General features: G+C 41.7%; 1 protein-coding gene across 1 annotated transcript in view; it reads right to left on the reverse strand.

Moving 5' to 3' along the window:
• Positions 1-25589, reverse strand: part of LOC122945807 (aldehyde oxidase 2-like) — a 166680-nt gene that overhangs the window by 26790 nt on the left and 114301 nt on the right. Inside the window, exons 20-24 of the mRNA XM_044305024.1 lie at positions 24224-24319; positions 16737-16862; positions 13516-13590; positions 13337-13389; positions 6113-6227 (exon numbers count right to left, since the gene is read on the reverse strand). Coding sequence (XP_044160959.1) covers positions 6113-6227; positions 13337-13389; positions 13516-13590; positions 16737-16862; positions 24224-24319 — 465 coding nt within the window. The remainder of the gene's footprint in view (positions 1-6112; positions 6228-13336; positions 13390-13515; positions 13591-16736; positions 16863-24223; positions 24320-25589) is intronic.

The raw sequence follows: 25589 nt of genomic DNA on the forward strand, positions 1-25589 counted from the left end.
AATATAAATTCCTCCATTAGGACACCTTGTAGAGTATCATGTACACCACATTGGAGGGTTCACATAAGAAGGTGTCCGCGATGTTATAGGTCTGTGGGGTGTATTTGCGGTTCGTGGATAAGACATGTGTGCAGGTCTTGCATTTTTTGTGGTTGCATGGAAAAGTGCCTGTCTGTGATGGTGATGAGAGGGCACTCCTGACAAGGAAATTCCTCAAGTTTGATGGTCGTTTGCATGTCAGAAGAGGTAACTCCGGAAATATTTATTTTAGTCTTTTGTCTGTATTGAATAGGGGTTGGAGTTCTGGCACAATTTTCTTTAGTATATTCATTTTGGGGTTGTACATGACCACTAAAGGCACCCTGTTGGTGACCTGCTTTTGTCTGTATTCCATAAGGCTGTTCCTTGAAATCCTCATGGCTCTATGTATTTGCTCTAATCTATGATATCCCTGTTGTAGGAATGTATTCCTTAGGCCTCATGCACACGGCCGTTGTTTTGGTCCGCATCCGAGCCGCAGTTTAGGCGGCTCGGATGAGGACCCATTCACTTCAACGGGGCCGCAAAGGATGCGGACAGTACTCAGTGTGCTGTCCACATCCGTTGCTCCGTAGCCCCGCAAAAAAAAAAACAATACATGTCCTATTCTTGTCCGCACTTTGCGGACAAGAATAGGCAGTTACAGTACAGACCAAAAGTTTGGACACACCTTCTCATTCAAAGAGTTTTCTTTATTTTCATGACCATGAAAATTGTAGATTCACACTGAAGGCATCAAAACTATGAATTAACACATGTGGAATTATATACATAACAAAAAAGTGTGAAACAACTGAAAATATGTCATATTCTAGGTTCTTCAAAGTAGCCACCTTTTGCTTTGATTACTGCTTTGCACACTCTTGGCATTCTCTTGATGAGCTTCAAGAGGTAGTCACCTGAAATGGTTTTCACTTCACAGGTGTGCCCTGTCAGGTTTAATAAGTGGGATTTCTTGCCTTATAAATGGGGTTGGGACCATCAGTTGCGTTGTGGAGAAGTCAGGTGGATACACAGCTGATAGTCCTACTGAATAGACTGTTAGAATTTGTATTATGGCAAGAAAAAAGCAGCTAAGTAAAGAAAAACGAGTGGCCATCATTACTTTAAGAAATGAAGGTCAGTCAGTCCGAAAAATTGGGAAAACTTTGAAAGTGTCCCCAAGTGCAGTCACAAAAACCATCAAGCGCTACAAAGAAACTGGCTCACATGCGGACCGCCTCAGGAAAGGAAGACCAAGAGTCACCTCTGCTGCGGAGGATAAGTTCATCCGAGTCACCAGCCTCAGAAATCACAGGTTAACAGCAGCTCAGATTAGAGACCAGGTCAATGCCACACAGAGTTCTAGCAGTAGACACATCTCTAGAACAACTGTTAAGAGGAGACTGTGTGAATCAGGCCTTCATAGTAGAATATCTGCTAGGAAACCACTGCTAAGGACAGGCAACAAGCAGAAGAGACTTGTTTGGGCTAAAGAACACAAGGAATGGACATTAGACCAGTGGAAATCTGTGCTTTGGTCTGATGAGTCCAAATTTGAGATCTTTGGTTCCAACCACCGTGTCTTTGTGCGACGCAGAAAAGGTGAACGGATGGACTCTACATGCCTGGTTCCCACCGTGAAGTATGGAGGAGGAGGCTTGATGGTGTGGGGGTGCTCTGCTGGTGACACTGTTGGGGATTTATTCAAAATTGAAGGCATACTGAACCAGCATGGCTACCACAGCATCTTGCAGCGGCATGCTATTCCATCCGGTTTGCGTTTAGTTGGACCATCATTTATTTTTCAACAGGACAATGACCCCAAACACACCTCCAGGCTGTGTAAGGGCTATGTGACCATGAAGGAGAGTGATGGGGTGCTGCGCTAGATGACCTGGCCTCCACAGTCACCGGACCTGAACCCAATCGAGATGGTTTGGGGTGAGCTGGACCGCAGAGTGAAGGCAAAAAAGGCCAACAAGTGCTAAGCATCTATGGGAACTCCTTCAAGACTGTTGGAAGACCATTTCAGGTGACTACCTCTTGAAGCTCATCAAGAGAATGCCAAGAGTGTGCAAAGCAGTAATCAAAGCAAAAGGTGGCTACTTTGAAGAACCTAGAATATGACATATTTTCAGTTGTTTCACACTTTTTTGTTATGTATATAATTCCACATGTGTTAATTCATAGTTTTGATGCCCAGAAAATGTACGTGGGATTGGGAGTAATTGAGAGTGAGCCTGATGGCCGGGTGAAACTTGAAGTTTTTATGAAATGTCAATAGTTCCTCTTCCGAGCCAGACCAGATTACTAGTAGGTCATCGATATACCGAAAGTATGTCAGAGGTTTGGTGGTGCAGGTCTATAGAAAATCCTCCTTTAGTTTGGCCATAAACAGGTTGACATACTGTGGTGACATTCTACTGCCCATGGCGCTACCCATACGCTATAGCTATATGTCTTCCCCAAAAGAAAAGTAATTGTGTTGAAGTACATACCTGATCAGTTGCAGGGACGGTTCCGTGGCAAGATGATTTTTTTGCAGGAAGTACTGACAAGCATCTATGCCAGCCTTGAGAGGCATATTAGAGTACAGGGACTCTACATCCCAAGCCTGGAGAAGGAGCTTTTGTGCTCCGAAAGCTTGCAATATGTTTTTTTCTGGTTGGCTTATAAAGGTTCCACTCCCTTAATACTTTTGTATTTATTTACGCAAGTATTTAACGTCACATCAGTTTTTTCTAGCTAACACGGTACTATGCAATTCTTGTCACACACCAATACATCAGGAGAAACTGAAGTTCGGATGATACTTTCTTTACATTTTTACCCTGTATTTTTCTATGTTGTCTTTTAGTCTTACATATGTATTTCCCATGACAAGATCATGTTTTGTAAAAATTGCTTTCAGAGGTTGTTTATGTTGTAATCTGTTTGGCATGCATTACATCATGTTTTTATATTTTATTTCACAGTCATTTTATGTATACGTACATTGTATATATTGCTGTTAACGTTGACCTGTAGGATACTAAAATGTCTGAACTCAAAGCATATTGAAAAAGACTATCTGCTGGTGTTCCTGACACCAGATAACTGTTCTGAAGTTTTTAATTTGCACACAGTTTTTTTTCCTCCAAGTGGAGTTGTTTTAGAGGGGTGGCAATGGGGGCAGCCTGAATGATTCATTTTTTACACACTGAGGTCACACAACACTAATAGTTGAATGGTTGTCCAGTACTTGCTATTTACTTAAAGAAAATGTGTCATCAGAAAATGATCTTATTGTCAAAATCATGTTTTTATGTTAAACACATTTTTTAAGAATTTTTGGTGATTTTTTTTATTTATTTTCCATTTCACTATATTAAAAAACCCAGCAGTTTTCACAGTGGTCACTAGGCGTAAAATATGTTAAAGGGCTTCTGTCACCCCACTAAAGTGATTTTTTTTTTTTTGGCTGGTGAAATTAGTTATATTGCGATGTATCACAATATAATTGTGTCACTTACTTTGATCCAGCAGTTTCTTCAAAAAACGAAGTTTTATCATATGTAAATTCGGTCTCTAACAGCAAGTAGAGCGGCTACTTGCTGCTAGCTGCTGCAGAAATCCGCCCTCTCGTTGTGTTGATTGACAGGGCCAGCCGGGATCTCCTCCTCCGGCCAGCCCTGTCGGCATTTCAAAAATCGCGCGCCTCTGTTGATTCGGCGCAGGCGCTCTGAGATGAGGAGGCTCGTCTCCTCAGAACTCCCTCAGTGCGCCTGCGCCGATGACATCACCGAAATAGAAGACGTCATCGGCGCAGGCGCACTGAGGGAGTGCTGAGGAGACGAGCCTTCTCATCTCAGAGCGCCTGCGCCGAATCCACAGAGGCACGCGATTTTTGAAATGCCGACAGGGCTGGCCGGAGGAGGAGATCCCGGCTGGCCCTGTCAATCAACACAACGAGAGGGCGGATTTCTGCAGCAGCTACCAGCAAGTAGCCGCCCTACTTGCTGTTAGAGACCGAATTTACATATGATAAAACTTCGTTTTTTGAAGAAACTGCTGGATCAAAGTAAGTGACACAATTATATTGTGATATATCGCAATATAACTAATTTCACCAGCCCAAAAAAAAAAAATCACTTTAGTGGGGTGACAGAAGCCCTTTAAGATTTCTGTCTTTTGAGAGCAGCTCCATAGATCTGAAGGGGACCCCAACGATTTCTATGGGAGAGTTTTCTAGGCATGCTCTGTGACCTGTGCAGAGGTCAGGAGGGAGTAGATAAGCTGTGATATCACCTATTGTGAGTGGAGGATTTTGTGTTCTCTATATAAAGGTGTCACTTGTCATTGTAATTCTGCTTGTGATGATAACAAGATAACTACTGAAAACTTACCTGTACAGAACAGAAAATCATGATCTATTATTAGGCCGTATGGCCAATGCAGGGTTAACACTCATGCTATATGAGACATGTTATCTAAATTAAATGCAACTAAATGCGTTAAGAAATTGCTTTTCAATGGCTTTTGTTTCAAGATAATGCGATGAGTTAAGAAATTTAAGAGTGTGAGTGTTACCCCTGCTACATCTGTATATTTATATATTTTTTTTTAAAATATACAGTGCTGCCCAGAATAATTTATACCCCAGGCACATTTTGACTTAAAGTTACTTTTATTCAACCAGCAAGTAATTTTTTTTACGGGAAATGACATAGGTGTCTCCCAAAAGATAATAAGACGGTGTACAAGAGGCATTAATGTGGGAAAAAAACAATTTCTCCGCTTTTATTTACATTTGAGCAAAAAATACAAGATGTTCCGCACTGTGGAGGATAGTTAGAGAGGTGAAAAAGAATCCAAGGATTACCACCAAGGCCATCCTGGTGAATCTGGGCTCTGCTGGTGGAAATTTCTCAAGGCAGACAATCCAACAGACACTGCACAATGCAGACCAAGGAGGACGCCACTTCTCCAGATAAGGCACACAAAAGCTTGCTTGGCCTTTGCAAAAGCTCATCTAGACAAAGAAGACTTCTGGTCTTCTGTGTTATGGTCAGATGAAACAAAAATTGAATTGTTTGGCCACAATGATGTTTCCTTCATTTGGCGTAAAAAAAGGAGAAGCCTTCAACCCAAAGAACACCATCCCCACTGTCAAACATGGTGGTGGGAACCTAATTCTTTGGGGGTGTTTTTCAGCCAATGGACCAGGGAACCTAGTCACAGTAAACGGCACCATGAAAAAAGAGCAATACATGAGGATTCTCAATGACAACATCAGGCAGTCTGCAGAGAAACTTGGCCTTGGGCACCAGTGGACATTTCAGCATGACAATGACCCAAAACACACAGCAAAAGTGGTGAAGAAATGGTTAGCAGACAACAACATTAACGTTTTGGAGTGGCCCAGCCAGAGTCCAGACTTGAATCCAATTGAGAATCTGTGGAGGGAGCTAAAGATCAGGGTGATGGCAAGAAGACCCTCCAACCTGAAAGATTTGGAACTCATTGCTAAAAATGAATGGGCAAAAATACCTGTGGAGACATGCAAAAAGCTGGTCTGCAATTATAGGAAGCGTTTAATTGCTGTAATAGCCAATAAAGGCTTTTCTATTGATTATTGAGAAGGGTATGAATAATTTAGGACTGGATACTTTTTCCTTAAATGTAAATAAAAGCTGAGAAATGTTTTTTCCCCCACAATAATCCCTCTTGTACATTGTCTGATATGTCATTTCCCATCAAAAAATTACTTGCTGGTTAAATAAAAGTAACTCTAAGTCAAAATTTGCCTGGGGTATAAATAGTTATGGGCAGCACTGTAGATAGTGACACGGAAACAAAAAAACATGATTTAAACAATTGGTCATTTTCTGATGACACAATCCTTTAAAAAAATGATTTTACTATAGAGGGGTGCCACCACTCCCCCTTTTTATCTCCATTAGAAACACATAATGGCTTTCTTTAAAAAAAACAGCACTAGACTTTTCCATGGGCTGTGTGTGGTATTACAGCTCAGCCTCATTCATTATCAGGTGAGACTTAATTAGAGTTTAAGTCAAAATGAAAGATCCTATCTGTTTTTCTATGGTACCTTATGATTCCCTGATCGACAGTCTAACTCCACTTCAGTGCATGCTGCTCCAAATATAAAGTCTGGTGTTTCCACACTCTTTTCTGGCCCCCAATCAGAGATTGAATCAGGAATTCTGTAGGAATAAACATATGCCAAATTGCCAAATCACTAAACATTATTTTATAATTGCTACTTCCAGTAGTGTACATAGACCTCATAGAGCCTTTTACCAAAACTTAGTATGGGCCCCCTGCACCCCCCTTTTCTATTAAGCGGAAGACATTTTAATTTAAAAAGTTATAATAAAAAAAGTCACCCTTGGTCCCACCCACACTATCCAACTTTTATGTCGGAACCGTTGCTTTACAAATATGACACTTATTCTGAACACTGTATATTTCAATGTATTTACATAAGACAGCTGGCATTAATACATTCATTATTCTACTGCTTAACTTCACATATTACAAAGTTTTCTGTCTCAAGCTACCACTAGGGGGAGCTCAGTGCATGGAAATTTATACAGTTAAAATTGTCTGCAATAGAAGCATTAAGCATCTCTTTGCACTGATCTACTCCTAGTGGCATCTGCATGAAAATGTAGTGATTTCACATTGGGAACAGGAGGAGTTCAGTGCTTGTCCCCCCAGGATTTCAGCACCACGCCATTAGAGCAAGAGCCCAGCTCTCATGTGAGAGTCGCGCTCCTGCCCTCTGCTACACGGGACGCCTGTGCAGCGCTTAGACTGGGCCGCTGTAGAATGGCAGCAGCCCAGCCTAAGTGTCACGGTGGGGAGTGGGAGAAACCCCTCACCGTACAATGTGGGGAAAATAAGGTAGCAGCTAGGCCTGAAAACAGGGAAAAGGGAGCTGGAAACCAACTAAGCATCCCTAAATCCTATCCCTGACCTCCTGACTGTATGAGCCACTCTCGATGGTAGGGGAGCTCATACTCTCGAACTTGGGCCCTACTGACCCTAACGGTCCCTGCAATATGGCATCATAAGGTGGATACAACCGATTCCTCCAAGACACAGAGGAACCGGAGTCTCCAACAGGCCTAGCAACAAAGGGGAAGAACGCAGCCAGCAGTGGACGACACTAAATTACAGCAATAATTTGCCACAGTGTCCAGTGGCAGAAAGTGTAACATCCCAGAGTTATGTTACTAAAATGTGATTTTACTTAATATTCCTCACTAATGTGCATTGAAAGCCTTGTAAATCATATATTGCTGTAATTTCAATGTTCACCAGCAGGTGGCAGAAAGTGTAACATCCCAGAGTTATGTTACTAAAATGTACATTAGTGAGGAATATTAAGTAAAATCACATTTTAGTAACATAACTCTGGGATGTTACACTTTCTGCCACCTGCTGGTGAACATTGAAATTACAGCAATATATGATTTACAAGGCTTTCAATGTACATTAGTGAGGAATATTAAGTAAAATCACATTGAAAGCCTTGTAAATCATATATTGCTGTAATTTCAATGTTCACCAGCAGGTGGCAGAAAGTGTAACATCCCAGAGTTATGTTACTAAAATGTGATTTTACTTAATATTCCTCACTAATGTGCATTGAAAGCCTTGTAAATCATATATTGCTGTAATTTCAATGTTCACCAGCAGGTGGCAGCAATGTGTCAGCAGGAACTTAGTCCAGTTTAGCATATCTAGACTGGAATAGTACATTCCAGTTTAGCTCCCCCTCTTTGAGGAGGTGTGGAATGTTCCCACATCCTGCCTCATGGGGAGGAAAGGAAGTTAGAGTGAGTGTGCAAGCCACCCTGGCTAGGGGAAGGCTGTGCTGGTAGGAGCTCCCAGTTCTAGGGATCCCAACCCAGGATCATGTCTCGGCTGAGACCAAAGATCTTCATTCCCAGCCTGAGCCTTCAGCCTCAGCGGGTGACAAGCAAGCAGCCACCTCCAGATCTCCAGGAAGAACCATTCCCTGTGAGCTAACTGTGAGTACCATCCAGAGACCAGGAGAAGCCAAATTCCTCCTCAGCTAGTCAGTCCCATACACAGCAGAAGATAGAGCAGAAGATATAGATTCCTGCCACATATTACAGATCCATAAGCAGACGACTAATCGTGCAAGAGAGCTCCAGGCAAATGATAGAAGCAGAAGAGATAGTGATCCCTGCCATACATTGCCAATACCTGCTGGGACCCAAGGACTATTGCTGTATCTCGTGTGGATTAATGCTGCCTCCAGTAAAGATAAGTTGAATTATATTCCAAGTCTGGATCTCATTCATTGCTACCAAGTTCCTCAATTACTCCTACTAGCAAAACACTCATTTATTGCAAGTGAGCCAGGATCCAGGAGTCCAGCTGTACCAATGTAGGAGACACCGTTGACACTATACCTACTACTACACAGAGACATTACTCCACTCTGGCATTCCTCACCTGGTACGTGAGTTGCAACACCTAAAAGGGCCCTGAGATTGTACCCTGCGCATGCTGCAATTGGCGTCACAAACAAAAACAATAGACTTCTAAATCCATATTCGGACCCACTGCATAATTTTGGCGTCCGCCTAACCGTACCACGGTCCTGCTCAATGCAGAAAGCACCACTGCCAACAGGACCAACATAGACACCTACCTGACACAGCTGCAACAGGAACTCAAGCCGTCCACGCCGCTACCACAGGATCCTGGTAATGCGCAAAGGCTCAAACACACACTCTAGGCAGGACCCAGCATGAACACCAAACACAGAATCTAGTAGAAACAACCTGAACTACCATGCGGTATGAACCATAGCGGCACCAGGGACCCCCTTCCAAGGTAAAGGACATACAAAGGATATGTCTGGCATCCATGCTGACCTGAAACACCAAACAGGCCAGACATGAAACACCAAACCAGACATAATAACAAACCCCAAACATAAACCCACACCAAACATACAACAAGTGAGGTAGAGTAACAGCAACAGACACAAAGGGGTGACATCATAAGACATCAGGTGACATAGATGTCCCATAAGGTGGCCCTCAAGGACTAGGCAGATGGAACAACACCAGCTCCTCAAGACACTGAAGATAATCTCCCCTCAGGCTCACAACTCAGAACAATAAGAGCCAAGAGGCCACACCCAGCTCCACCTTGTACACACATTAACCCTATACACACCAGAAATGGGAAGGGAAACAGTCTTAAAGGGGAAGTGTAGTGTACGGGAGAGTAATACCCCGTCACTACAGAAGGGTCACTTGGGTATTGTCGTTCCCCCTTTAAGGGGAGGTTGGTAAAAACATCTTGTAATGTCATGCTATGTATTTTCCTGTTACTGTGAAACGTGCTTATGCAGGCCGGCTAGGGTGTCATTCCAGCTCTGAGTCACTAGAGGGAGCTAGGGAACCCTAGGTTATATAAGGCCCAGTCAGGAAGTCGTAGCAGGGTGAGGAGAGACAGACAGTGGGAAGCGGAGGTCAGAAATGATCCTGTGTCTGAGAGAAGGCCAGGCTATGGGCCTGTGAGAGCAGAGCAGGCCTGAAGCCTGCCGGCTAGGAGAGGGTAGTAAAGGCCCTGTAACCGGGTTCCGGATCCAAGGAAAAGGTTCCCCTCCTGAGTCACCATCCGTTCAGCTGAAGCAGCATAAGCGAGCCACAAGCCAAGACACAGATTACCACAGAGGCCGATCAGATAAAGCGAGAGGTACTCAAGATAACAGAGGAGGTACTAGATAAGGACAGCTTCAAGGGTACGCCAGATAAAGGGCATTAGACCTTGGAGAGAAAGTCACATGTAGCGGGACCAGTCAGGAATAGTGTGCAAGCCGCCTGTACTGCATCTCCTGTAATCAACACTCTGTATAATTCATCGCTAAGACCGGCCTTCCTGTAATGTCAAGAACCATCTGTATTCTTCTAAAACCAACCGTCTTTTATGGAACTGTGCACTACCAGTGTCCGTGTATTATCCTGACTGATATTCAGTAAAAGTTCCAGTTTTTGTTGGCTATCCTGTGCTTGCTTCATTCTTCCACCATACTTTACACGGCGTGTCACCGTTTAATTGACACTGGCGTCACGAACTGTTAAATACCTGCCTGTTCCAGTATTTGCCCCAATTGAAGACGACAGTGGATCCCAGGTTAGTGGTCAATCTGCACTACAAAGCCCAGCATACACTACTGACCCCCTGGGACACTGCATCGCTCTTTTTGGCGTCACGAACAGGATCCGCATACTTCTACAGTGCAGAGAAGTGTGAACTGTGTGCTTTAACTATTCCACCACCGTATTGCGAGGACTGTACCCTTTATTTCCAAGCCGGTGGATTGAAATTGTGCCTGGGAGGAATCAGAGACGCTGTACTGTGTTGCGCTACCCCCAGAGAGAAAATCGCATTTGTGGACTGTGTTTTATTGGACTTTTCATCATCCTGCTTGCTGTCAGTGAATTGCAGCATCAGGACATCTAAAATGGCCGCCGACGCCACGAGGCTTTTTACTGCGCCATCACGATGCACAGAGGCGCGAATATTTGGCGCCGAAACCCTCCAAGAAGAAGGAGGAGATTGTCCTGGAGCGCCACCCACCTGGAGAAGTGAGGATGCGGCTGACTTCCCTGAAGAGTTACGCCTGGGAGGCGGGCCTCAGATGGAGGTAGACCGGCCCAGTGCGTGGGAGGAGCCAGTGTCGTCGCTGCACCCAGTGAGAGAAGAGGAGAGAGAGCGGCTGGACAGCTGCCAGCGGGCGGAAGAATGTACAGAGGCCCGACGTCGAGCAGCAGCTGCCACCGTTACCCCAGAGGGCACTGTCACTGAACCTCCGGTAGCTCCAACCACCTGCACCAAAGCTGAACTAGAGGCCCAACGTAAGAGGGTGTATTGGGTGGCGGACCTTGGGTGCGCAGGAGGCGTGCAGTGGTTCCCGTTTCCTAGGACGGATGCAGAGATGGAGGCAATGAAGGACAAGCCTCCCCCTTTAAAGATTGTCAGAGGAGATGGTTTCCAGATGTGGCCGGCCTTGCCAGAACAGTTGCTGCAGGTTCCGTACATCGACTCGTCATCAGAGGAAGAATATGACACTCGCCTGTGAGTACGCTTTTCCTCATGTCCATCTCCCTAATGACCGTTTTGCCCCTCCAGTTTGCAGAGCTGGTCAAGCTTGCTGCCAGTTACACACGGCCGGTGGCATCCTAACTGAATAATGTGCCACTGTATACCACTGCTTCCAGCTGCCCTTTGTTATGTTTGGGACATCCGGTTCGCTGCTATTATCCCAGTTGTGCCTTATTTTGCACTGTTTTTCCCTTTTTACCCCCATTTCAGGTTGAAAAGACATTTTTATGTCAGCACTATTTTAAAGGGTAAGCAGGACTTGCCAGGATAACAAGGCCCTGGTATTGTCAGAGTCCTGTATTGTCATTTTATATATGTGCTGCTGACAGTATTTAATAACCGGTTTTTCTATTCAAGTATATGTGCCCAGAGATGGACTTCCTAGGTGCAAGCCTCTGAGAGGTTAATTTATTATGGACTTATTTATTGTCATGGACTATCCTGGTTCTTTCAACATCTGCTGTGCCAGGTCAGCGCCCCCGTTCCACTCACTATCCTGTGAAAAAGAGAACGACGCCCCTTGTCACCAGACTTCGCCATTTCCAATTGGGTCTGATAAGAGTGTAATTGACATATATGTATGTATGCATGTGTCTTCCTCTATTTCAGGTCATGATTCCAGTTGGGCGGGCCCTGATGGAGTACGAGGTCGTACTCAGCTTAAAGCAACGGGGTATGTAGTGTACGGGAGAGTAATACCCCGTCACTACAGAAGGGTCACTTGGGTATTGTCGTTCCCCCTTTAAGGGGAGGTTGGTAAAAACATCTTGTAATGTCATGCTATGTATTTTCCTGTTACTGTGAAACGTGCTTATGCAGGCCGGCTAGGGTGTCATTCCAGCTCTGAGTCACTAGAGGGAGCTAGGGAACCCTAGGTTATATAAGGCCCAGTCAGGAAGTCGTAGCAGGGTGAGGAGAGACAGACAGTGGGAAGCAGAGGTCAGAAATGATCCTGTGTCTGAGAGAAGGCCAGGCTATGGGCCTGTGAGAGCAGAGCAGGCCTGAAGCCTGCCGGCTAGGAGAGGGTAGTAAAGGCCCTGTAACCGGGTTCCGGATCCAAGGAAAAGGTTCCCCTCCTGAGTCACCATCCGTTCAGCTGAAGCAGCATAAGCGAGCCACAAGCCAAGACACAGATTACCACAGAGGCCGATCAGATAAAGCGAGAGGTACTCAAGATAACAGAGGAGGTACTAGATAAGGACAGCTTCAAGGGTACGCCAGATAAAGGGCATTAGACCTTGGAGAGAAAGTCACATGTAGCGGGACCAGTCAGGAATAGTGTGCAAGCCGCCTGTACTGCATCTCCTGTAATCAACACTCTGTATAATTCATCGCTAAGACCGGCCTTCCTGTAATGTCAAGAACCATCTGTATTCTTCTAAAACCAACCGTCTTTTATGGAACTGTGCACTACCAGTGTCCGTGTATTATCCTGACTGATATTCAGTAAAAGTTCCAGTTTTTGTTGGCTATCCTGTGCTTGCTTCATTCTTCCACCATACTTTACACGGCGTGTCACCGTTTAATTGACACTGGCGTCACGAACTGTTAAATACCTGCCTGTTCCAGTATTTGCCCCAATTGAAGACGACAGTGGATCCCAGGTTAGTGGTCAATCTGCACTACAAAGCCCAGCATACACTACTGACCCCCTGGGACACTGCAGAAGTGCACACGCATGCAAAACAAACAACACGTTGCCACTGGCAGCCATCATGCGCGGCGAAAGTGTCACGGCAAACTACCACCAAGCCGTGACACTAAGGCCCCTTTGTGATTGCTGTAAAAAGGCATATTGTTTGTCATTAAAGGGGTTAGGCTGCCATCCAACCCCTTTACACCGTCTTGGCGACAAGCTGACACCTGTGATATCTAAGAACTGGGCTCACTTGCAAGAGAACATGTATTTGCACCTCCTCACCACTGGCCTCCTGCATTTAACCCCATCACCCAGCCAACACTAAGGGCACCCCGAACCACCAACAGGAAGGTGCACTGATTTCAGGGTGTGCCCTGAGGGAACAATAGTGTGCCCTCCCATCACTGTATGAGCCCAGGCAGTGCCGATGTGACGACCGCCACCGTGAATAACTACTACCCATTTTCTGGGCTTGCTGAACCACAATGAATGCAAGTCTACATGGCACAGTTTTACCTGTAATGGCCAGCTGCTGAAAGACAGATTCTTAGCCGGAAAGCTTCTTGTATCTAAGTAAAACAAGCAGAGACTTAGAGAGATTTTGTTTGAGGAGGTATCAGAAGACTAGATGTATGGTGAGGTGCTCTGTACATATTAAATATTGTACATAAAATTATAGTGTTTAAAAAGCTTACACATTCTGTCCAAGTGGCTTCAGGATTCAGACTGATGATTGGTTGTAGACGCTGGAGAAGTATCTGACACGCTTCCTAAAAAAAATGATCACCCTGGTGAGATAATCTGCATGCATGTCAACTTGTCATACTGACATTCAGGGCATTCGTCTCACTCTCCCCAGTGTTTTCCTCATACTGGATAGGGATCATTTTTATGATATATTCTTTAAGCATTTGATATGATCTACATATGTCTATATAATATTAGCCAATTTAAAAGGGAATCTCCATCTAGATTTATTTTGTCATAAAATGTGTATACTGCTGCCACCAAACATAAAGAAAAGTGTGATACTGCCAAGTGTTCTTGCTTCAGTGTACTCTACTTTGGGTCAATTTAACCTGGAGCTGAAGACCTGACTTATGAGATTGTTTGCTAGGTGTGTGCTGCTAGACACCTCCTTTAAAAGGCTGAGGGTCTTTGAATTCATGCACACTGTTGTATTAATGATTTATGCGGTGCCGATCTATAAGATGGTGCCCGTAATCTTATACAGGCTTATACTATACCTCCATCTGCCTCTGATTTTGTATGGAGGCACATACTTATTTTTCTCATGGAGTTATATAAAGAGGTATTTTTTATTGGAACAATTGCTCCCAGTGACACCATACGAGTACCATGGTGCTGCCTATCCCTAGCAAAGCATAACTTACACATATTACAGACTCCTTGTTTACAATAGGCATAATAAAAAAAAAATCAATAAATACAATGACAAAAATATCTACTGTAAAATACAGTATGATTGGTTTTGGATCCAACCCAGCAAATTAAAATGTTATGTTTTCTATGTTTCAATTCCTTCAATAAAAAGTATATAAACTTTCTATTGTGTTTTTTGTTTTTAAAATATATATCTATTTTATATGTAGCCTATGTTGGCTGTTCAACAATTTTCTGTTGGTTTCATAGGTAAGGGTACTTTCACACTAGCGTTATTCTTTTCCGGCATTGAGTTCCGTCCTAGGGGCTCAATACCAGAAAAGAACTGATCAGTTTTATCATAATGCATTCTGAATGGAGAGCAATCCGTTCAGGATGCATCAGGATGGTCTTTATGACTTTTCAGGACTGAGATAATACCGCAGCAGCTGGCAAAAAGGATCCGGCATTGCAGTCTGCGCATGCTCAGACCACAAAAAAATTGAAAAAAAATTAATGCTTGATCCAATTTTCCAGATGACACCAGAGAGACGGGTCTGGCATTTCAATGCATTTATCATACGGATCAGGATCTGAGAAATACCATCAGTCTGAATACGTTTTGACGGCTCCGGCAGGCAGTTCCGGCGACGGAACTGCTGCCGGAATCCTCTGTCGCAAGTGTGAAAGTACCCTAACATAAGTTTGCCAGTAATGATTATAATAATATCAAACTAAAATAAAACATAGCAAACTCCAAGAAGGTCCTAGTCTCCCAGGGTGCGTTCTGAGGAGGCACATTTGTGTTCTTCAATTGAATTCAAAGTCTTCATTCAACTTAAAAATTAATTTTTTTTTCATATCAATGGAACAAATCTCCAGATACCCTTAGATCAACCTCTGTCATAAAACAGCGATACAGTACTTTGCAAAAGTTTTAGGCAGGTGTGGAAAAATGCAGCAAAGTAAAAATGCTTTCAAAGTGTTAATAGTTTAAATTTAAATGTATTCTTCAGCAGAACAACAACCCCAAATCTACACCCAATGTCATTAAGAACTATCTTCAGCGTAAAGAATATCAAGGAGTCTTGGTGTCACGGTCTCTAAGGTGACTGATGTAAGGAGATCAGGGAGACTGGCTGAGCGTGGAGGAATCTAACAGCTTTCTTGATTTCTCTTGATTCAGTATTGATAGGGTTAATGACCACTTCCCTTTTCTCAGCTGTTGCTCAGTGGTTATCACTTCTACCCTTTATAGTCTGACTCCACCCTTCTGACTATGCAGTAAATAGCTTTATTTGGGTTTGGCTGAGCTAATGTTAGGTCATCTCTGGTGGTCCTGCTCTTCCATCTCTACAGAAGCTAAGTGTCGCGTTTGTTTGTGTTCGTTATACTTTCTGTTGTTTGTAAAACAATGCTTTGCTAAGGCAACCCATTTTCCTAGATTTCTGCTCACTGGCTTCTGTGCACAGCGCATCCTTCTGCATTCAGCGCCCACACGGAAGCACTGTACAGGCACCAAGGGGCTCAGTTACAGAAGAGCTACTCCTATGATGTCAGGATGGTACAGGTGGCCCTGATGGTACATAACTTATAACATAGACTCTATGGTGAAGTGTGCAGTAGAGGTGTATATCTCACCTGACTTCCAATTTAGTTGGTGAGGTAGGAGAAATCCAGAGATATTTTTTGCTTCAGCAAGGCATAGCTTGCTGGAGATCTTTTGTTTAAGTTATATGGGCTGGATTTCTTTGGACTGGTAGCCAGGGTGTTAGTGGGAGTCCCAGTCCACATCCCTAGGCCACTACAGATATTACCTTGGCCCAAGGTGAGGCCAGCTGAGATAATCACTGAGGTATAAATCAATCCTCAGTGTGTGTGAGAGGTGTAGAGGAATTGAAAAAGGTAGCCTGCCAGAGGTTCTGTGTCGTCCCAGCTAGGAGGGTTGGGGGGAGTTGGCGGCACAATGCTAAGTAAAGCCTGAGATCTTGGGGGCCCATGAAAAGAGGTGTCGCATGGCCAGAGTCGGGAGGACTGGTGGACCATATCCCCCCCCCCCCCCCATGGTATTATGGGTTACATTGGTCACAGCTAGGAAATTGTCTGACCACAAGGCTGAGTGAAGCTGAATGCCACACTGAGCTAGAGGTGAATTAGGGAGACCTCTGTATAGTGAGCGCGTAGCTGGGCAAGGATTTTTTGTTCTGTGTTGACGTAACATGTGATGTGAAGCTGCGACTTCATAGTGCCAAGTTATGCCAAACTTGGAAGTTTGATGTGCTGTGTGACAAATAAAGCATTGTTTGAGCTTGAAAATCACCTGTTTGAAGAGAAACCTGTCATCGACCCCCCATGCAGAGAGAGAGAGCTCTTACATGCAGTTTAGAAGATAAGGTGCACTTCTTAGAATGGTGCTGATGTGCCCCCTTTGCCAAAAAGTCCCTGATCTATATTTTTGTGTGATAACAAATTGTATTCTTATTACCCATAGTTTAGTTTAGCAAAATAAACTGGCGTCTTTACATAAGCATACCTGTACTGCCATTATGCAGACTGTGGATCCAGAAGATGGCATTCTAGCAGCATCTGAAGTAACCGATGTGCTGATTTCACTGACAAAGACATATGATATTGGTACCCGCAACTCTCGACTGGCAACCTGTACCAAACAAAAATGCAGCACTAGTTACCAGGTGCAAATGTTATCTTTACAAAGCTCAAAGTAGATCTTGAGCTCAGATCCTGGAGGGATTTCACTAAAAATGAACTTCAATTATTAAAGTTTTTGAATATTTTTCTAAATAATTTTAGCGAGTTAGGTATTTGTCATATTTATACTATGGGGGTCATTTACTAACCCAAAATATGCCTAAATTTGGTGTATTTCGGGTGCAGATGGAGGCGCAATGGTTAATTGCGCCACTATCTGCGACTTCTTCCCACTCACGCTAGTTCTATAATTGTAGGTGTGGCGTGGGCGGGGCAGGGGATGGGCCAGTAGGCCCGTCTGATTAATCATTTTATACACCTGTTGTAGGCATAGCAAATGGTCTAAATGTAAGACAGCTTAAAAGCTGTCTTACATTTAAAACTGGTGCTGGATGTGCCGAAGTTATGGAGAGGCCTGCGCCTCTTCATAACTTTGGTGGATCCTCTGCCAGCTATGGGCCTTTATTAAGACGGGTGTCTAAAATGCAGGTCTTAATAAATGTGCCTCTATATACTACATGTCACATTAGCTTAGAAGCTCTAAGACAGGAACTACAATTTCAACATTTGGATAAGTTGTAGTGGTTATAATCCAAATAATTACCCTAGACATTCACTGAACAATACGGTGATGCTCCCATAATGCTAAACCTTAGATGACTTACTGAGGAATTACACAAAGAACCAAGAATAAATGAGCTGTTACATCATGAAAAAGTGAATGTTTTCTTTGAGCCCTTAATAAAAAATTACTGGTTGTATATTTCGGGAGGGTCACTTTTGCAATTTATTAAAGTTACCACTCAAGTTAAAAGGACTTTTTGCAATGGCCAATGAGCAAACACTCGTTCATTGGTGAAAGTATCGTTGCCGCTGACACCAAAGTCATCATTTCTGTTTGGGGATAAGTGATTGCCGCATGTAAATTCAAGTTCACCACCACTGATGAGCAGGCACTTATGGGGAGCAAATGTGTATAGGGGCCTTTAGGGCAATGTTCACCCAAAAAATACAGATTGATAGTTTGGAGGGCACTATACTTTCTGGTTTCAGCATGAAGACAAACGCATATTCAACAATAAACCTTTAATTAATAAGGAATAAATAAAAAATAATAAAACATTAATGAAATAAAAAAAAAACCCTAGTAGGCTGAATTAATCCTAAATATACCTCTATATATCCTGATTATAAATACATTTTACTTGGTGACACCATGATTATTTCATATAAACAGTACATAGCATACACAAAATAAAGAATAAAAAATAAAGAAAATGAATAAAATATTAATATAATTGTGAAGTCATATATAATTGGATATTAGTTAAGCATGCGTGATAAAGGAAAAAGCATTTGATATATATAAAAAAATAATTATCAAAAATGTCCAATAGTAGCACTGTTTTATGTGCATGAATTAATTAATTAATCACTCTAGAGATGAAAAGTATGGATCTTCTCCAATGATATATTTAAACCTCTCCACTGATATATTGAGAATAATTAAAGGATAACTGTCACACTTAGACCCTAATTTCATTTTTCATATATGTAGTTACTAATAACATTATATTCCAGAATCAGTTACTATTAGACTGACTTACCCCATATTTAATAAGATTCAGCCCTTAATAACCAGTCTGCATAAAACTGAAATTTCACTATTCAGTTAAGATAGCCGCCACTGCCCTCACCTTGAGGCTAATCCCGCCTGCCCTCACTAGTCAGTAACAATAGCCCCCAAAAAGTGTCAGTAACCAGAGCCCTCCCCCCTGGGGTTAATCTCCTGCAGCACAAACTGCCACATGTTGCTTTCCTTTAAACACTGAGCAGATGGCAGATCTCCCTTCCCTGGTCTGCGCTGCTTCAGCTCTGCATTGTCCCAGTCTGCTGAGTGAGGGAGCGTCTGCCAAGCGCAGGGACAGGGAGAAGTACACACAGCCCAGGCACTGTTATCAGCTGCTGGGGAGGACCTGGCTTTAATCATTTACTTACAGTCCCTGGCTGTCAGTAATCTGACCTTGCACGCAGCGTGCTTCTGCGTCCTCCGTTCAACACATAGACGGAGCATGCCTAGCAACCCTATTTTAAGCACAGGTAAAAGTAGGCAGTACAGGGAACAAAACTGTGGAATTAAGGGGTAATTGATTACACAGTGAAAAGTTGAAATAGGGCCACCAAGGAGATATTAATCACCACAATCCAATACTACAAAAAATTATAATATGACAGTTATCCTTTAATTGTTTGTGCTTGCGTATAGTTTTTAATAATAATTGAATTCCATATTACTCAATGCAAGCACTTAGTTCATCCAAGTCTCATTGGACATAGTCAATACCTCCTTTTTAATATCAGCTTTCTTACCATTAATATGTATAGTTAAAAGGTAGAGGAATTAATGGTTAGAAGTCATATGTTATAAGTTCTTATTGTTACATTACGACTCTTGTACGTGTGCCAGAATTGTCTCAGAAGCACTGCAAGCTGCTGTGTTAGGGCCGGCTCGGATCTCTCAGGCTTCTATTGAATGAGTGGTACGTGTTGCTGCTTGCCTTTTTCTCTGCAGTAACAGCTCTATGGAATATGCTTTACTATACCTTGATAATTAGAAAGTTGTTATCTAGAAGCAGGTTATAATAATAAAGGTCGCATTCATATTCCTTTCGGAGGTATATATTCAAACTTGTTTCAGAGTTACATACTCCTTCCTCAGTAGTTAACAGCAAGCTGTCGTATCTGTGGTTTTATAGGTAACCCTTTGATTGGGGGGGATGTTTGATTGGGTCCAGACACACAAAAAACTGGACTGGATCAATACATTTTAAATTTAATTTAAAATTAAAGCGCTTTTCATAGAACCGTTCCTGCAGAGAGAAACAGCCCGATATTGAATAAAGAATCAGCCCTCAACTACGGGATGCCACGTGGACTGCCGAGAAATCCGAGCCGGCGCTATCACAGCAGCTCGCACTGCGTCTGAGCCAATTCTGGCGCATGTACAAGAGTGGTAACGTAACAGTAAAAAGATTATAAAATAACTTCTAACCATTAATTATTCTACCTATGAACTATACATACTGTATTAATGGAAATAAAGCTTATATTGAAACTGAGGTATTGACTATGTCCAATGAGACTTGTATCAACTAGTGCTTGCATCGAGTAATATGGAATTCAGATATCATTAGTAAAAACTATATACAAGCACAAACAATTAACTATTCTCAATATATCATTGGAGAAGGTCCATATTTTTCATTCATGCATATAAAACAGCACTACTATTGGACATTTTTATAATTACTTTTTTATATATATCAAATGCTTTTTCCTTTATCAATCATGCTATACTAATATCCAATTATCCTATGAATTCACAATTATATAGAATTTTTTTTTCTTTATTTTGTGTATGCTATATAAATATATATATATATATATATATATATATATATATAAACCGGATTCCAAAAAAGTTGGGACACTAAACAAATTGGGAATAAAAACTGAATGCAATGATGTGGAGATGGCAAATGTCAATATTTTATTTGTAATAGAACGTAGATGACAGATCAAACGTTTAATCCGAGTAAATGTATCATTTTAAAGGAAAAATACGTTGATTCAAATTTTCACTGTGTCAACAAATCCCAAAAAAGTTGGGACAAGTAGCAATAAGAGGCTGGAAAAAGTAAATTTGAGCATAACGAAGAGCTGGAAGACCAATTAACACCAATTAGGTCAATTAGCAACATGATTGGGTATAAAAAGAGCTTCTCAGAGTGGCAGTGTCTCTCAGAAGCCAAGATGGGTAGAGGATCACCAATTCCCACAATGTTGCGCAGAAAGATAGTGGAGCAATATCAGAAAGGTGTTACCCAGCGAAAAATTGCAAAGACTTTGCATCTATCATCATCAACTGTGCATAACATCATCCGAAGATTCAGAGAATCTGGAACAATCTCTGTGCGTAAGGGTCAAGGCCGTAAAACCATACTGGATGTCCATGATCTCCGGGCCCTTAAACGACGCTGCACCACAAACAGGAATGCTACTGTAAAGGAAATCACAGAATGGGCTCAGGAATACTTCCAGAAACCATTGTCAGTGAACACAATCCACCGTGCCATCCGCCGTTGCCAGCTGAAACTCTACAGTGCAAAGAAGAAGCCATTTCTAAGCAAGAGCCACAAGCTCAGGCGTTTTCACTGGGCCAGGGATCATTTAAAATGGAGTGTGGCAAAATGGAAGACTGTTCTGTGGTCAGACGAGTCACGATTCGAAGTTCTTTTTGGAAATCTGGGACGCCATGTCATCCGGACCAAAGAGGACAAGGACAACCCAAGTTGTTATCAACGCTCAGTTCAGAAGCCTGCATCTCTGATGGTATGGGGTTGCATGAGTGCGTGTGGCATGGGCAGCTTGCATGTCTGGAAAGGCACCATCAATGCAGAAAAATATATTCAGGTTCTAGACATCTGTTGAGTGTTGTAAGAAGAAGGGGAGATGCCACACAGTGGTGAAAATGGCCTTGTCCCAACTTTTGGCGGATTTGTTGACATGATGAAATTCTGATTCAACATATTTTTCCCTTAAAATGGTAAATTTTCTCAGTTTAAACTTTTGTTCCATGATTTATGTTCTATTCTGAATAAAATATTAGAAGTTGGCACCTCCACATCATTGCATTCAGTTTTTATTCACAATTTGTATATAGTGTCCCAACTTTTTGGGAATCCGGTTTGTATATATATATGAAATAATCATGATATCACCAAGTAAAATGTATTTATAATCAGGATATATAGAGGTATATTTAGGATTAATTAAGCCTATTAGTGTTTTTTGTTATATTTTATTACCGTTTTATTATTTTTATATTTATTCCTTATTAATTAAAGGTTTATTGTTGAATATGCGTTTGTCTCCATGCTGAACCAGAAAGTAGAGTGCCCTCCAAACTATCAATCTGTATTTTTTAAAACAATATATACAGTGGATATAAAAAGTCTACACACCCCTGTTAAAATGTCAGGTTTCTGTGATGTAAAAAAAAAATTAGACAAAGATAAATCATTTCTGAACTTTTTCCACCTTTAATGTGACCTATAAACTGTACAACTCAATTGAAAAACAAACTGAAATCTTTTAGGTAGAGGGAAGAAAAAATATAAAAATAAAATAATATGGTTGCATAAGTGAGCGCACCCTTAAACTAATACTTTGTCGAAGCACCTTTTGATTTTATTACAGCACTTAGTCTTTTGGGGTAGGAGTCTATCAGCATGGCACATTTTAACTTGGCAAGATTTGCCCACTCTTCTTTGCAAAAACACTCCAAATCTGTCAGATTGTGAGGGCATCTCCTGTGCACAGCCCTCTTTCGATCACCCCACAGATTTTTAATCAAATTCAGGTCTGGTCTCTGGCTGGCCCATTCCAAAACGTTAATCTTCTTCTGGTGAAGCCATTCCTTTGTTGATTTGGATGTATGTTTTGGGTCGTTGATGTAAGCTGAAACTTTCTAGCAGAAGCCTGAAGGTTTTGTGACAATATTGACTGGTATTTGGAACTGCTCATAATTCCCTTTAGCTTAACTAAGGCCCCAGTTCCAGCTGAAGAAAAACAGCCCCTTGGCATGATGCTGCCGCCACCATGCTTCACTGTGGGTATGGTGTTCTTTTGGTGATGTGCAGTGTTGTTTTTCGCCAAATATATCTTTTGGAATTATGGCCAAAAAGTTCAACCTTGGTTTCATCAGACCATAACACCTTTTCCCAACATGCTTTTGGGAGACTTCAGGTGTATTTTTGCAAAATGCAGCCTGGCTTGGATATTTTTCTTCGTAAGAAACGGCTTTTGTCTTACCACTCCACCCCATAGCCCAGACATATGAAGAATACGGGAGATTGTTGTCACATGTACCACACAGCTAGTACTTGCCAGATATTCCTGCAGCTCATATAATGTTGCTGTAGGCCTCTTGGTAGCCTCCCAGACCAATTTTCTTGTCGTCTTTTTATCAATTTTGGAGGGACGTCCAGTTCTTGGTAATGTCACTGTCACTTGATGATGACTGTCTTTACGGTGTTCCATGGTATATCTAATGCCTTTGAAATTCTTTTGTACCCTTCTCCTGACTGATACCTTTTACAATGAGATCCCTCTGATGCTTTGGAAGCTCTCTGTGGACTATGGCTTTTGCTGTGGGATGCGACTAAGAAAATTTCAGGAAAGACCAACTCAAGCAGCTGAACTTTATTTGGGGTTAATCAGAGGCACTTTAAATAATGGCAGGTGTATGCTGACTCCCAATTTAACATGATTTTGAATGTGATTGATTAATTCTGAACACAGCTACATCCCAAGTTATAAGAGGGTGTGCACACCTATACAACCACATTATTTTAGTTTTTTTTGTTTTCTTCCCTTCACCTAAAAGATTTCAGTTTGTTTTTCAATTGAGTGGTACAGTTTATAGGTCACATTAAAGGTGGAAAAAGTTCTGAAATGATTTATCTTTGTCTCATTTTTTTACAGCACAGAAACCTGACATTTTAACAGGGGTGTGTAGACTTTTTATATCCACTGTATATATTCGGCAGATGGTGTGCTGTGGAGTGAGCACCTTGACCATTTCTGCCCAGTGTGTTAGAGCCACTGTACGCTTTTACTATTACTTTTGATTCAATGTTCACCAAAGCCAATAATCATGTAATGAAGTGTTTTACAAACCATCAGCTTTAGTTGCTTACATGCAAATATAATAGTTTAATATTATATAATTATAAGGCTCCTGATTTTGATGACCTGTCCTTAGAATAAGTCTTTAATATGTGATCAGTGAGGGTCCAATTCCCCGTTCCTGCAACAATTACCAGTATCCTGCGGCCTCTGCACTTTGAATAAAACAGAAAGAACAGCTCCGTTCAAAGTGTAGTGGTCATGTCAGGTTACTGCAGTTCACTTCAATAGGAGCAGGAGCAGAGCTGCAGTAACCCAGCATAACTACTACACTTTGAACGCAGCTATCTCCTTCCTTCCTTCATTCAAGTTCTAGTTTCAACACTGGAGGGAATAGCTGATCATGGGGGAGTGGAGTGTAGGACCTGCATCAATTAGATATTAATGACCTATCCTGAGCTTGGGTCATTAATGTCAGGAGTCTGTAAAACCCCTTTAAATAAATTAAGTAAATTAAATATATCATAACTGAAATATCAGTACAATGTGTAGATACCAAGACCTGTAAAATGTGTCAGAATTTAGAGGATAGTAGATTGCTGTAACTACCGAGTATCTCACCTGCATCAGTTTTGTCAGTGTCTCTTGATCTATGTCATTTCCAGCCGGAGTCACCAGCACCCATCCATCCTTACTTACATGAACGAGCACAGAAGCCTACAATTACATAATATCATTTATTAACTTATTTCACTCATCTCAACTCACACCATAACTATATAACTATATGATCTAATCAACTGCACAATTTGACTTGCTTTATGATGATTGATGGGACACTATTTCTCATGTGCCAAGAGAGCAGCATGTGAATGGGTATGACTGAGTGATGGAAGACCAGCAGGTCACCAAAAAAAGGTGCAAGCAAGCACTACTTCACTGTAAAGACGAGAATACATATAACATACTTTATATAATAGAACTAAATGCATAAGGATCCTGACATTTAACGTATACATGGATTAGTATGGCTGAGTCTGTAGTGGTGAAATTCCAGAATGATTTTAGAAACTCCATTCAGGGGTTGGAAGTCACATTTGCCTGTAACATGCTGGACCTGTGCCAGTAAATGTCGGATTAAGGACATTATGGATTTTATGTGATATATTTGATGAGTGAAGATAAAATGTAAGATATATGACAACTGATACGGCAAACAGCTGCTATCCAATGTAAGGTGCTGTGAAGAAGGTGCTCTGTGTGAGTTTTCTAAATTTGAAAAACTGTACATAAATTTGTCCATTTTTTTAAAATATGTCTGTACAAAAATATTTCAGGGGTTTTCCTGCAATTTCCCAAATCGGGTCACTTTTAGGGGGTTTCTGCTGTAGGATACCTTATGTGCCTTCCAAAAACCATATGGCGCTCCTTCACTTCTTAGCCCTGCAGTGTACCTATACAGCAGTTTATGCATAAGATCTAAATTGGTTCTTAAAAAAGGCTTTTAGACATTCTCATGATTCATTGCTTCAAACATTCTAAGCCTAACATCCTATAAAAAAAAACATTAAAATTGCATTAACAAAATGATGACAATGTAGATATATGGTGAATGCTAAGTAATAACTATTTTGTGTATCACTATCTGTCTTAAAAGCAGAGAAATTCAAATTGAGAAAATTGTGATTTTTTTCCAAATGTTCTGCAAATTTGGGATTTTTTTTAAATAAATACAGATAAAACATATCTACCGCAATTTACCACTAACATGAAGTACAATGTATCACAAAACAACAGTCTCAGGATGTATTGGACAAGTAAAGGCATTTCAAAGTTATTACTACATAAAGTGACACATGTCAGATTTGCTAAATTAGGCTTTGTCATGAAGGGGGAAAATGGCTGTTATATGAAGGGGTTAAGATTTGAATGGAGATAATATCCCACTCCTGACATGTCATACATACACAGATGTTGAAAACAGAGA

Source organism: Bufo gargarizans, chromosome 8 (genome assembly GCF_014858855.1).
Source record: "Bufo gargarizans isolate SCDJY-AF-19 chromosome 8, ASM1485885v1, whole genome shotgun sequence".
NCBI classification, from domain to species: Eukaryota; Metazoa; Chordata; class Amphibia; order Anura; family Bufonidae; genus Bufo; species Bufo gargarizans.